The sequence below is a fragment of the Leuciscus leuciscus genome, assembly GCF_965113295.1.
Source record: "Leuciscus leuciscus genome assembly, chromosome: 17".
Taxonomy (NCBI): Eukaryota; Metazoa; Chordata; class Actinopteri; order Cypriniformes; family Leuciscidae; genus Leuciscus; species Leuciscus leuciscus.
The window spans coordinates 2110730-2124227 of NC_138741.1; the positions used below are offsets into that span (position 1 = coordinate 2110730).

Consider the following 13498-nt stretch of genomic DNA (forward strand, 5'->3'; position numbering starts at 1 on the left):
AAGTCGGATTTTGTAATATTTTGTTATGACTGAAATACTATTATGTTTTTATTAACATATTAAATTTGGTTTATTTATCATCCATTTTCATTAGATTTTCTAGAAATTTCATTGTGCGTTTTCAAAGTTTTCTAAGGGTTTTTTGTTGTTTCTTAAACATGTCTAGGGAGTTTTTATACATTTTTATTTCAGTTTTAGTTACTTTAGTACATCGTGTAAAACTAAGTGAAAATTGTTATAAAAATTCTTGGCAACTTGCTGAAATCATGCATAAATAGATAAACAAACAAACAAACAAATAAATTCAGTTAACATTTATTTTACTTCAAGTAACAATTTGTTTTTAATGTTTTTAGTTTTTGGACGTCATATAGATATTCATTCTTTATATGAGGGCGAATGATATTGTCTGCCATCTTGACCACTATAACTAAAGGAACCATCACTGGACTGGTTACAAGCCTGTTTACTAGAGATAAGTCCATTTTCATAAACAAACATAAAAAATAAAATATAAATTTGCCCGTTTGCATTTTAATAAGTGTTAAAAATACACAAAAATTCGATTTTTACTTCAAACAAAATAAATTCTCAAATCAGTGTGACAACATGCCCCAGTAGAGGTCAAAGGGTTTATTTTTTGGAGGACATTAATAGTAAATATAATGTTGGTTTGTGTCTATACAGAAACAGTTTGTAAAGCAGATTTACTGGAGTCCTTTCTTCTGTTCATTCAGAGCCTGGACTCCTGGAAGAGACTCGCTTTAATCCTGGACACAAACAGTGAAACTGTGATGGAGGACAAGATTGTGTTGGACATTTGAACACCAGTCTCATTATTAACTATTATTTGAGGTAAATCTGACTGTGTTTGGTCGTGGATCGGTTTCATTCACACTAGTTTGTGTCTGAACAGATGTAGCTCAGCTTGAAGAAGAAAACCAGCACTAATCAAACCACAGATCACACGGGGATCCTCCCTGGATAACATCAGTAAAAACAATCCACAGCTGAGACTCGCTCGGGGTTTTTCCACTGGTCACATGACCTTCTTAGTCTTCACATGTAAACGTGAGTTTCATGCACTCGTGTCTTCTGTGACGAGTCAAACTCTCCGAACTCTTCGATCATCTCTGTGTGCTTATGAATATGGAGTTATTGGTCATTTTCTGGCTGTTTGTTTGTTTGTGGCCGATGTCCAGTGTAAAGTGCCACCCTGTGACCTTGTAAAAGAAAACCAATCAAATATTAATGGCAGAAACATGAGCGGCTGCTTTGTTTTGGCCATTTAAAAGCTCCTGGGGTCATAAATTATGTTTACTCGTTTTCTCTGGTTCTCGTGGCCTCAATCCGCTCGTGTGGGAGACTCGCTCAGATTTATATCAGCATTAATGACTGATATACGGATCAATCTGAGATGGCACACGGAGGACATCCATATCAACATGCATTAACACACATAACTTCACATGCTGTGTCTTCATCTGTGTTCCTGCAGCTCAAGGTAGAGCAAAACGGTTTAGAGTTATGGTTTAAATGTCAAAGGAATACACAAATTAAAAATGATTAAAATAAACAAATATGTGGTCAAATAAATAAAAATAGACAAAATAATTCATTTAAATTAATTTAAATACCAACAAATAAATCAAATAAAAAAAAGAGAAAATAAAACCAACAATGCAAATAAATAAATAAAAAATAAAATTTAAATAAATAAAACTGATTAAAAAAAATTAACAAACAAATATAAATAAACAAGAAAAGAAAATATAAATAATAAATACAAATAAATAAATAAATTGAAATAGTAATAATAATTGACTAACATAAATTTAAATAAACTTAAACAAATAAAATATAAATAAATAAATAAATACAAATATTAAATGATTAAATAAACAAATACATACAAATAAATAAATAAATATGAAAATAAAACCAACAATGCAAACAAATAAATATTTTTTAAAATAAATACAAATAATAAAATAAAAAATAAAATGAACAAACAAATATAAATAAACAAGTAAATAAAATATAAATAACAAATACAAATAAATAAATAAATTGAAACAGTAATAATAATTGACTAACATACATTTAAATAAACTTAAACAAATAAAATATAAATAAATAAACAAATAAATACAAATATAAAATGATTAAATAAACAAATACACACAAATAAATAAATATAAAAAATACCAATAAATAATAAATTAATACATATTTTAAAATGTGTGGCTTCAATGAAAATTAAGTCCCTTTGAAAAAAAAAAAAAAAGTCTGCCAAATGCATTAATGTAAATATAAAAGCTACTTTAATAAAAAAAGTGAAATGCAAAGAGAAAAACACTGAACAGGTTCCAAATTAAATGCAGGAAAAATTCACCAGGTTTTCCTCCGGGATTAATTGTCCTTTAGCTGTAAAAAGACATGATTTGATCAGGTTTTACGGAGGGCTTTAACACAGTGACGTCAGGACGATCATTCCCATCCATCATGTGATCTCTATCGGGCCACTGATGTCTTTAGCACTGGAAGAACTACAGCTCACAGCTGCTCATACTCTACATCACACACACTTACTGTACATCACACACACACTTACTGTACATCACACACACACTTAGTGTCAGCCCTGAATGATTCAGTGTCGCTGTGATTAACCGGCTGCTGATGAATGTGATTGGCATTGGTTCTGTTTCCATGTTCAGTTCAATACCTGCACCATTTCATTGATCAAACGTGACAGTTTATAACGTTACAAAAGATTCCAGCTCAAATAAATGCAGTTCTTTTGAACTTTCTATTCATCAGAGAATCCTGAAGAATAAAATGCATCACAATTTTCATAAATGTTTCTCAAGCATCAAATCCTCATATTAGAGTGATTTGTGAAGGATCATGTGACACTGAAGACTGGAGTAATGATGCTGAAAATTCAGCTTTGATCACAGGAATAAATTACACTTTACTATATATTCACATAGAAAACAGATGATGTACATTATAATAATATTTCACTGTTTTTACTGCATTTTTTATCAAATAAATGCAGCCTTGATGAGCAGAAGAGACTCAAAAACATAAAAAAATATATTTTCCAACCCTAATCTTTTGAACAGTTGTGTGTCTCTGTCTCCTCATGACTGTATTGATGCCTATGCAGACGCTTTAGTCCAAACACAACAACAACAACAACAACAACAACAATACATGTCCATTTATTTATTTGCTGAGTAGAAATGCATACTGTCATATTGTCATTATTGCAGATCATAAACTCTTTGTTTGAGGTTGTTCCTGGTTTATTTATTATATTTAGCAATATAAAGTCAGTCTGTACATTATCATACACTAATTAAAACACATTCTCACACTCACACACACACAGCTGTTGAATGTTGATTGACAGGTCTGACCCTGTTTCCATTCATACAGACAGCTGCTCTATGGGCATGTAGAAACCTGCACTGGACACACACACACACACACACACACGCACGCACACACACACACACACACACACACACACACACACACACACACACACACACACACACACACACACACACACACACACACACACACACACACACACACACACACACACACACACACAAATTTAGACATTATCATCATCATTAAACTGATATAAATAATAGACATTATACTTTACATAAAAGAAGTCTAGGTTCAAAATTGATTTTCCCTCAAATCCTATAATGAAATGATGCCCATGTCGGCTTCATGGACCAATAATCACAGACACACACGGTAATTAGTGAATAACAGACAGCAGCGCATTAATGAAACCAGCGCCGCTCGACACAAGCCTCCATCGATTCACTGTTTAATGTGAAGTCGTTCATATCCATCCTGATGTTTCTCTGTGCAGTTTAATCACTTTAATGAGATCACACACATTTAACAGCAACGGAAGATTCTTCTCATGGTTATTACACACTTTATGATGCTTTTAATGCTTTAAAATAAACTAACCAACTAATATATGCGTGTGTGTGTAACTTGTAACTTATGGAAACATGTCTATAAACAATAAAATACATTCAGAAATCTATACTCAGACACTTCCTCACACAATGATAAGTATTAAATAAAGAGCTAGGTTATATTTCACCATGTTGTGAAATGTTGATATCATCAAACTGATTTGTGTAATTTGATCAAGCAGGATGAACGTTTTACAGAGATAAACCGACTAAAACCACAGAACGTCACAGAATCCCCCCCTCCCACACACACACACACACACACACACACACACACACACACACACACACACACACACACACACACACACACACACACACACACACACACACACACACACACACACACACACACACACACACACACACACACACACACACACACACACACTGATGCTTGATCTGCTGTTCCTGTTCACTCGTCCATTTCTAAACATTGATGAAACTTGCTCTGTTTGTGGTGTTGTTGAAGAAACAGCGGCGCATTTATTTAGTAATTGTAGTATAACCAATAAATCTTGGGCTGATTTTAGTACTTATGTTTTTAGCCCCACTGATGTGACCCACGCCTCATTCTTAAAGAAGTTATCTTTTATTATGAAAACCCAAAGCTGCTGTCCCTTGAACATGTTAAACTCAAAATTCTTCATTCACAAGCAAAAACGGCTTAAGTCTCCTTCACGCTTTCCTCTTTTTCTTGCTGAATTTAATTATTTTATTTAATCCCTTAGGCTTATAAATAACAAAAAAAGTGCAACATTTTTGATGCATTATGGCGACTTATTCAAAGATATGACTGAACCTTATAATTGTGCTTTTCTTTTCTTTTTCTTTTCAGAGTAATTATATATTTTTTGTTGTACGCAAATTGTTTTTTTTGGATTTATCGTTCATTGAAAGAGACACAACCACGCTTTATTTCCCATGATCATGTGTGTATCTATAAAGTTCTGAAAAAGAAAAAGAAAAAGAAAAAGAAAAGAAAAAGAAAAAAAAAGCTTGTACTGCTGTTTTCCCTCCATAATGATGTCACTTCCTGGAGGATGATGTCATTAAGGAAGTATTTATTTTGAGTTATATGGATTTGAAGGTCCAACACTAGAATCCTTTAAAGGGAAATGACTGTACAGTGACACTAGAGGGCGCTGTTACCCAACTGTTGCTCTTTACAGTGAATCCTGCTTCATGTCAGTGTGTTTGTAATGTTTCTGGTGGTACTACAGTTATAACTTTGGAGCTCTGTAAATTAAAAGATATATGGCCTGAAAACAAGTATTAATATTAATAAATGTTGTTTTAAGGAACCTTTAAAAAAAAAAATATTTTACAGGGGAAAATACTTTACAGGTCCAGAATCCTTTTTGTTTTCATTTGTAATTTTATTTCTGTATTTTTAAATGCATTTTTTTTATAGATAAATAAAAAAACACTACTCTACAGGAGCTGCTTTCATTGGTGCAGGAGCAGGAGGAGTGGGCGGAGTCTAGAGCAAACAACCAATGAGAGCATGATCAGATCCCTCACTGCAGGACAGGAGGAGGAGGACTGGGCGGATCCACTGCATCATGATGTGCGTTAATATAAAGGCAACATACATTTTGAGGGCGGAGGGAGACAACCCTCGCTCCGACCCATCTTGCAGGAAAGAAAGCACAGAAGTGATCGAACACCTTCGGGGGTCTTTTCGTGAGAAGAAAACCACTCAACGAACAGGTTCCACTTCAGGTCGTAAGCAAGCCTCACTTTTTTTTAGAGGGTGCTCTCGCAGAAGTGATGGTATCTATGATCATTTTGAGATAGATACCTGAACCTCCGCATCGAGACATGGGAGTTTCCAGAGGTCTGGCGCGGGTGGCCAACAGTGTCCCGTCCCTGAGATGTCTCAGAGGAATGGGTCAGGAAGGGGCTGTCGAGAGGAGCGTAAGTTCGGGGGAACGAGGTCCAGTTGGGCCATTAAGGGGCAACTAAGACGACCTGCTTCTTCTCCTTAGCACAGTGTTGTGCAAGAAGGCTCACTGGGAAAATGCATTTTTGTGTAGGCCCCGGGGCCAGCTGTATGCCAGTCTCTCCGTGCCGAGGATCGCGGAGTACACAAATGGCAATGGGACGAGTTCGGAGAGGCAAACAGATCCCAGAGGTGATCCCAGAACAGCTGGACCGCCTGGGGATGGAGTCTCCACTCTCCTCGGCCACAAGCTGTCATCAGGCCTCGTCGGCGGCACGATTGAGCATGCCTGAACTTACAGTAAAGTGGATGAAGCGACCTCAGAAGCTTCTGACTCCATAGGAGGAGGCGGTGGCGGGCGAGTTGCGACATGCGAGGGAAGCGTAGCGCTGTACTGAGCAGAGGCATCAAGCAAGATATACTGCTAGCAACTCGAGGCAATGGATGCCAATGGAGTTGGAGGCTCGCCCAGACCCCTGTTACTGCATGCCCGTTATACGTGACCCCCTCAGCTGGTGTTTGCAAATACTTATTCTAGGGGTGTCTGGCCTGAAGAAACAAAAGGTCTGAACACGGCTGAGAGTTTGTCGGTAGGCCGGGTGTTTGTCACACGGAGCGTGCCGCTCCTCGGGACTCGGCCACGAAGACAATACTGAAGTGATCTTCATGTGGAGGAAGCTGACCTATCTGTAGGAATGCGATGGCATGACAGATGCACATTCGGTGAACACCGAAGTGTAACAAATAGCGCTGAGCATGGGTGGACGCCGGGCGAGTCTGCTGGTACAGAGGAACCAGCTGGATCGGTTGAGAGAACTTTCTAGAGCTTCAACGAACCGGCTCAGGGGGACCAAGGGGACCACAGACGTACTCGGGGTGAGGCAGCGAGGTAGAGGACAGGGACCCGGCTCGGAAGGCCCGAAGGCGGCCCGAGTGTTTGGTGCAACACTTACCTGTCTCTACATAACGGCAGAGAGTGTGTGAGAAGGCATGACCGGGTCCTAAACAGCCGGCTGGCGATACAAGAGGTGGGCGAGGGGTGCAAGGCTTTACAGGGTCGCACACCGCCAGTCTGGCGCTCTTGGGACCCAGGAACTCTTTCTTTGAAAATGTAGGACTACGTCGAACACGACCGTACTGAAAGGGAACTACTTTAGCCGTGTGCTTCACTAAAAATAAGAACCTTAGAACGTTCATCAACCAATCAGATTCAAGCATTCCTGTAGTATAATAATATTTATTCTCACAAACATTAGGCTACTAAAGACTTATGCTGTTATTAGTCCATTTGAAAGATTTTTGAGATATTAGCAATCATTATCCAGTCCAGAGTTTTATAATATTCCCACCTAATCAGGCCTAAAAACAACAAGATAAATGTCCATTTTGAAGGGGAGAATCATTTAAAATGATGTTTCTACATAAAACTATGACTGCACTCGGTGGAAATAGTTAACGCATACCTGTTGATTGTTACTAAAATACTGTTATTGTGGGAGAATTGAATTGTGCTGAATATTAGTTATCTTAGATTTATTAATGTTATAATCATCCTGCTGTCTTGTATGTTTGAGCATGAGCATATCAGAGAGACAAACTATACTGGACCTCTTTTTAGAGAACAAATTTGCATCTTCAGGATGAAACTAAAGTCCACACGTCAGATATTTGCATGCTCACTAGATTTATCATTTGAAGGTAAATCATAAACAGATATAGATACATATTTGGTTGAATGAAATACACAAAATACCCGCATATGCTCGGTTTTTAATCTAAAACCTCTCATGTCATTCTTCATCATTCTGAAATCACCGTTAATTCTATAGCACTTTATAAAGATTGTTTTAAACAACAACGACACAAAACAGTCCCTTTAAGTCCCTTTTTTCTTTATATAAAGAGTTTTTGTTTTACAGCAGCTTTACAGTGATAACAATGATGCAAATGGAATTAAATTATGCTGTAAAGCAGCTTGTGGAAGACATTTTTTCTTTAAGAAGTGTGTGACCATCATATGACAGTAAAAGAGCACACACAAACCTTATTCTAACATGGAATAGTATTGGAATGGTAAAGAGTGTTGGGACGTGACAGGAGGGCCTCCACTCAGGGAGACAATAAGATGAACAAGTCTAAGAATGTTCCACGTATGGTTGAAAATCCCATCATTGGCCTAGAAGGATAACATTCTGGGAGTCCAGACTATAAAGGAGAAAGGATGTGTGACTGCTGAACTTTTCTTGCAAGAAAATAAACCTCATCAAAGACTATTGGAAATGTTTGTCTCTTATTTAGTTTGCCCCCACAGGCTCTAAAAAGACAATAGATCTAGAAAGATTATTCATCATCATGACTTTCAGTGGCTCTCAAAAAACATCACACTAGTCAAACTGATAAATGTCTGAATGTCATTCACTGCGTGACAAAAAAAACAAAACAAGTATAATTTACTGTGGAAAACGCACTTTACACAGAACGCATTGTTTCATTCTTTCAAAGAATTCATTTGAATCTTATGATACATGATATCAAGATTGCTATTATTATTAAATATATAATTTATTTGTATTTAGTATAAGTATTTATTTAGTTTTAGGCTATATAGTATATACATACACTACCGGTCAAAAGTTTTAGATCGGTAAGATTTTTAATGTTTTTAAAAGAAGTCTCTTCTGCTCACCAAGGCTGAGTTTATTTGATTAAAAAATAGTCATATTGTGAAATATTATTACAATTTAAATCATCTGTTTTCTATGTGAATATATAGTAAAGTGTAATTTATTCCTGTGATCAAAGCTGAATTTTCAGCATCATTACTCCAGTCTTCAGTGTCACATGATCCTTCACAAATCACTCTAATATGATGATTTGATGCTCAAAAAACATTGTTCAAAAGAACAGCATTAATCTGAAATTGAAAGCTTTTGTAACATTAAACACGACCGTTCAAAAGTTTGGAGTCAGTAAGAATTTTTTTTGGGGGGGGGGGGGGGGGGGGGGGGGCTAATAAATAAAATAAATCAATACTTTTATTCATCAAGGATGAGTTAAACTGATCAAAAGTTACAGTAAAGACATTTATAATGTTAGAAAATGTTCTATTTTAAATATATGCTGTTCTTTTGAACTTTCTATTCATCAAAGATTCAACATTGAAAATAATAATGAATGTTTTTGGAGCATCAAATCATCATATTAAAATGATTTCGGAAGGATCATGTGACACTTTGTTGACAATAATACAACTTTGTTGTATTATTTTAATTGAATACTGTGAAGCTGCTTTGATACAATCTGTATTGTGAAAAGCGCTATACAAATAAACTTGACTTGACACTGAAGACTGGAGTAATGATCCAGAAAATTCAGCTTTGATCACAGGAATAAATTACATTTTAAAATATATTAAAATAGAAAACAGTCATTTTAAATTGTCATAATATTTCACAATATTACTGTTTTTTATTTTTATTTTATTGTTTTTTATCAAATAAATGCAGCCTTGGTGAGCAGAAGAGACTTCTTTTAAAAACATTAAAATTTTACCAATCTAAAACTTTAGACCAGTAGTGTATTAAAGTATATTTTATATTTATATAGTTCTCTGTGAATAAATATGACATGATAAACTGAACCTAAATGTAAAAGTATATTGACATTCACAGTTAAAGCCCAAAATAACATGATTTGCATGTTTGCAAAGTAACTATGTCATTGTTCCAGCGGCTCTGAGCTGCAGATCATAATCATACGGCTTCATATGTGAACGGATGAAACTCTCTCTCCTCTTGGACTGTGGACTTTTCATCTCAAGAATGTAAATATAAAGTGCTTTAAGATTTAAGATTTACTACCAATATCTGTAGAAAAGAAAATTCAGCTTGTGTCTCTCTCAGGCTGTTTTGGGGAATTATGTCTCGGGAAAAGCAGAATTTGCTGTGGCTGATGATCATCTGTTGTGCTTCACGCCAGATAAGTATGTTGCTTTAAACTTCAAATAAAAAGTCTATAATGCCAGTGAATATGTTGTTCAATGCACATAGCCTCATTATGTTGTGTTTGTTTGTGCAGCCAGCTCGAAAATAATGATTATTGGTGAAAATTTGACAGATGCATACGCAAATAGATCCACTTGCGCAGGTAGATGTGAAATAAACTGCATATTTATTTTCTGAAAGTGCTTGTGACAACAACTGACATATTCATAGAGATAATGCCTTTTTATTCCAGCTATAAACCTGATATGTCCATCAGCTTGTGAAATGCTGATAGGGGATTTTTGCATAATGACCGTCAAAACGAACACCAGTTCCCTGGGTAACGGTGTTAATTTTGTATTATATACTGTTATACATTTTATTCATATTTTGAATTAGCTTTTGTTTTTATATTTTCAGTTTGTATTTTAAATTTGGTTAAAGTTTTAATACTTTTGTTATGTTATGTCATCACTTTTATTAGTTTTTGTTATTTTTAAGAGTTTATATTTAGGTTTAATTTACAATTATTTGTTTGAATTTGAGATATTTAGAACTTCAACTTAAACTTAGGCCTATTTTATGATAGTTAGTTGCCAAGGCAAAATGTTTAATTTTCTTTAAGTTTTATATATATATATATATATATATATATATATATATATATATATATATATATTATTTTTTTTTTTTTTTACATTTATTTATTATTATTATATTTATTTTATCAATTGACGAAAACAATAGTTTTAGTTATTGATTAACTTGATTAACTTAATACCTGCATATATTTTATTTGGAAACCATTCTTGAGTTCCAATTTTTTTTTCAACAAATGTAAAATGTTCAAATGTTCAAATGTTCAAATGTTCAAATGTTCTTGTTTCCAGGATACTGCGAAAAATACCTTTTCAACATAACAAACAACTTGGGTATATATAAAGTCAGAATGAATGAGATGGTTAAAGACATACAAATGTGGTTTTTGCCAGATGAATCTAAATGTCTGCCATCAGCGGCCCTGAATTTAACAGGTGCGTGTCGTCAGATACAGTGTAACACACACAACACCGCATGAGTACAGGTATACTTCTGTGTTTTCATGAGTGATCGATCACTGCTGTCAGTCATTATGACGTCTATCAATCAATGCAAAGCTAAAATAGAAAAAAAGCAAGACTATATACAAATCAGATTATTTGAATGGAGTCTGTATGTAATGAGTTCTTGAGAAACAGCAGGTCATGGTACAACCACAGACTATTTTACACTAGTTTAGATTAGTGATATTTAGCAAGTTTAATTAATAAGCTTTCCTTCTGCTTGTTCCAGATCATACTGTGACTTGTCAGACCAACGGCACCCCGACAAGAAACACCCCGACAACCAACAACACCACCTGCAATGCAAATCATCAAAGCTCAAACATAAGTAATATTTTGCCCTTTTCTTCAGTATAATCGTATTTTTTGTAGCAATCGGATACATTGCACTTTGCTTTCCATTGAAAAGGTTATCTACAAGCATAGAAATTGCCTAAAAATAAAAGCAGAAACCTCATTCGGTATAAAGTCCAGGTCTACATATTACGATGAGGCAGGTTAGACTGGTTCAAGAATTTACATGGTCCTTTCAATGGGAAAGTCCAGTTTTAAGACTAGGTTTAGAAACAATAGCACAAAATTCCATGCATTTTGCAGCCTTTCTTTTTTTGTCAACACCACACCATATATATTTGGATATATTAGCGTACATATCAAGATAAGAATCATATAAAAACAAAGTAGGCTATGTTGCAGGGAGAACAGAAGGAATTTTGTGAAAGGTATGTATAGAAAAAAATTAAATGACATGATAAATACGCAAAATAATAATAATAAATAAATAAACGATAAATAACAAAAAATAGGGGCATTAGGCAAAATAATAATAATAAATAAATAAACGATAAATAACAAAAAATAGGGGCATTCTAAAATGCTTAACGTGAACATGACTTATGACAGTGATATTAAAAGATGGAATTCAGTATACATCACTGATGATACATAATTTAGCTATATAGACAAGCAGATGTGCCTAAAATATGAATGCAACATGCTAAATTGGAGGTTAAATGTTTTCTTTGCACCAGTTGTATAAAGAAAATGTTCAACATGCAATTTAACGTGTTGCATTCTTTCTCTGGCTTCATTTGCTTGCTTGTAGTATGTTTTGTTAAAGGGATAGTTCAGCCAAAAAAATGTAATCCTGTCATCTTTGATTCACTCAAGTTGTTCCAAACCTGTATGAGTTTCTTTCTTCTGTTGTACACAAAAGAAGATATTTTGAAGAATTTTGGTAACCAGACAGTTGCAGGTCCTCATTGACTTCCATAGTAAAAAAAACACAAAAAAAAAAACACTATGGAAGTCAATTGGAACCAGAAACTCTTTGGTTACCCGGCCTAAAGAGTTAATCCAAAAATCAGCCCATGATTTACTCACCCTCAAGTAATCCATACGACTCCAGGTTAATAAAGGCCTTCTGAAGCGAAGCCATGCATTTTTGTAACAAAAATATCCATATTTATAACTTTATAAACTATAATCACTGGCTTCCGGTAACGGCCGTATGCGAGTCTAGTTCCAGCGGAAGAGTGACCTCTGACCCGACGCATGACCTCTGACCCTGACGCATGACCTCTGACCCGACGCATGACCTCTGACCCGATGCATGACCTCTGCACCGAAGCATGACCTCTGACCCGATGCATGACCTCTGACCCGACGCATGACCTCTGACCCTGACACATGACCTCTGACCCGACGCATGACCTCTGACCCGACGCATGACCTCTGACCCGATGCATGACCTCTGACCCGATGCATGACCTCTGACCCGACGCATGACCTCTGACCCTGACGCATGACCTCTGACCCTGACGCATGACCTCTGACCCGACGCATGACCTCTGCACCGAAGCATGACCTCTGACCCGATGCATGACCTCTGACCCGACGCATGACCTCTGACCCTGACGCATGACCTCTGACCCGACGCATGACCTCTGACCCGACGCATGACCTCTGACCCGATGCATGACCTCTGACCTGATGCATGACCTCTGACCCGACGAATGACGTAGGATGTAGGAGTAGCGTAAGCTTAGGTGAGAGTCAACACCTCTCGTGGTTCAAACAAACTCAAGCTCCTCCCACATTTCTCTTTAAAATTCTTGTTTTAGACTTCTAATTCATGACCGGTGTTTTGTTTTGCTCTATACTCTGTGCTTCCGTGTTCATCAATACGTTATGTGTCGGGTCAGAGGTCATGCGTCGGGTCAGAGGTCATTCGTCATGCGTCGGGTCAGAGGTCACTCTCCTGCCGGAACTAGACTTGCATACGGCTGTTACTGGAGGCCAGTGATTATAGTTTGTAAAGTTATAAATATGGATATTTTTCTTGCAAAACCCATGGCTTCAGAAGGCCTTTATTAACCCCTGGGGCCGTATGGATTATTTTAATGATGGACGGATGTGCTTTTTTGGGCTCTCAAGTTACCATTCACT

The 13498-nt window shown here is 36.1% G+C and overlaps 1 protein-coding gene across 7 annotated transcripts in view; it reads left to right on the plus strand.

Moving 5' to 3' along the window:
* The first annotated feature begins 6863 nt into the window (after positions 1–6863).
* Positions 6864–13498, plus strand: part of LOC309479600 (adhesion G-protein coupled receptor G1-like) — a 74103-nt gene continuing 67468 nt past the window's right edge. For 4 of the 7 annotated variants that reach the window (XM_082143754.1, XM_082143757.1, XM_082143756.1 and 1 more), the window contains exons 1-7: positions 6864–6992; positions 9694–9787; positions 9867–9946; positions 10042–10110; positions 10201–10287; positions 10838–10981; positions 11280–11378. In XM_082143754.1, the coding sequence (XP_081999880.1) occupies positions 9741–9787; positions 9867–9946; positions 10042–10110; positions 10201–10287; positions 10838–10981; positions 11280–11378 (526 nt within the window). In that variant the 5' untranslated portion in view covers positions 6864–6992; positions 9694–9740. Of the gene's footprint in view, positions 6993–9693; positions 9788–9850; positions 9947–10041; positions 10111–10200; positions 10288–10837; positions 10982–11279; positions 11379–13498 lie in introns of those variants that run through there. The other 3 variants (XM_082143755.1, XM_082143752.1, XM_082143753.1) reach the window with 2 other exon arrangements.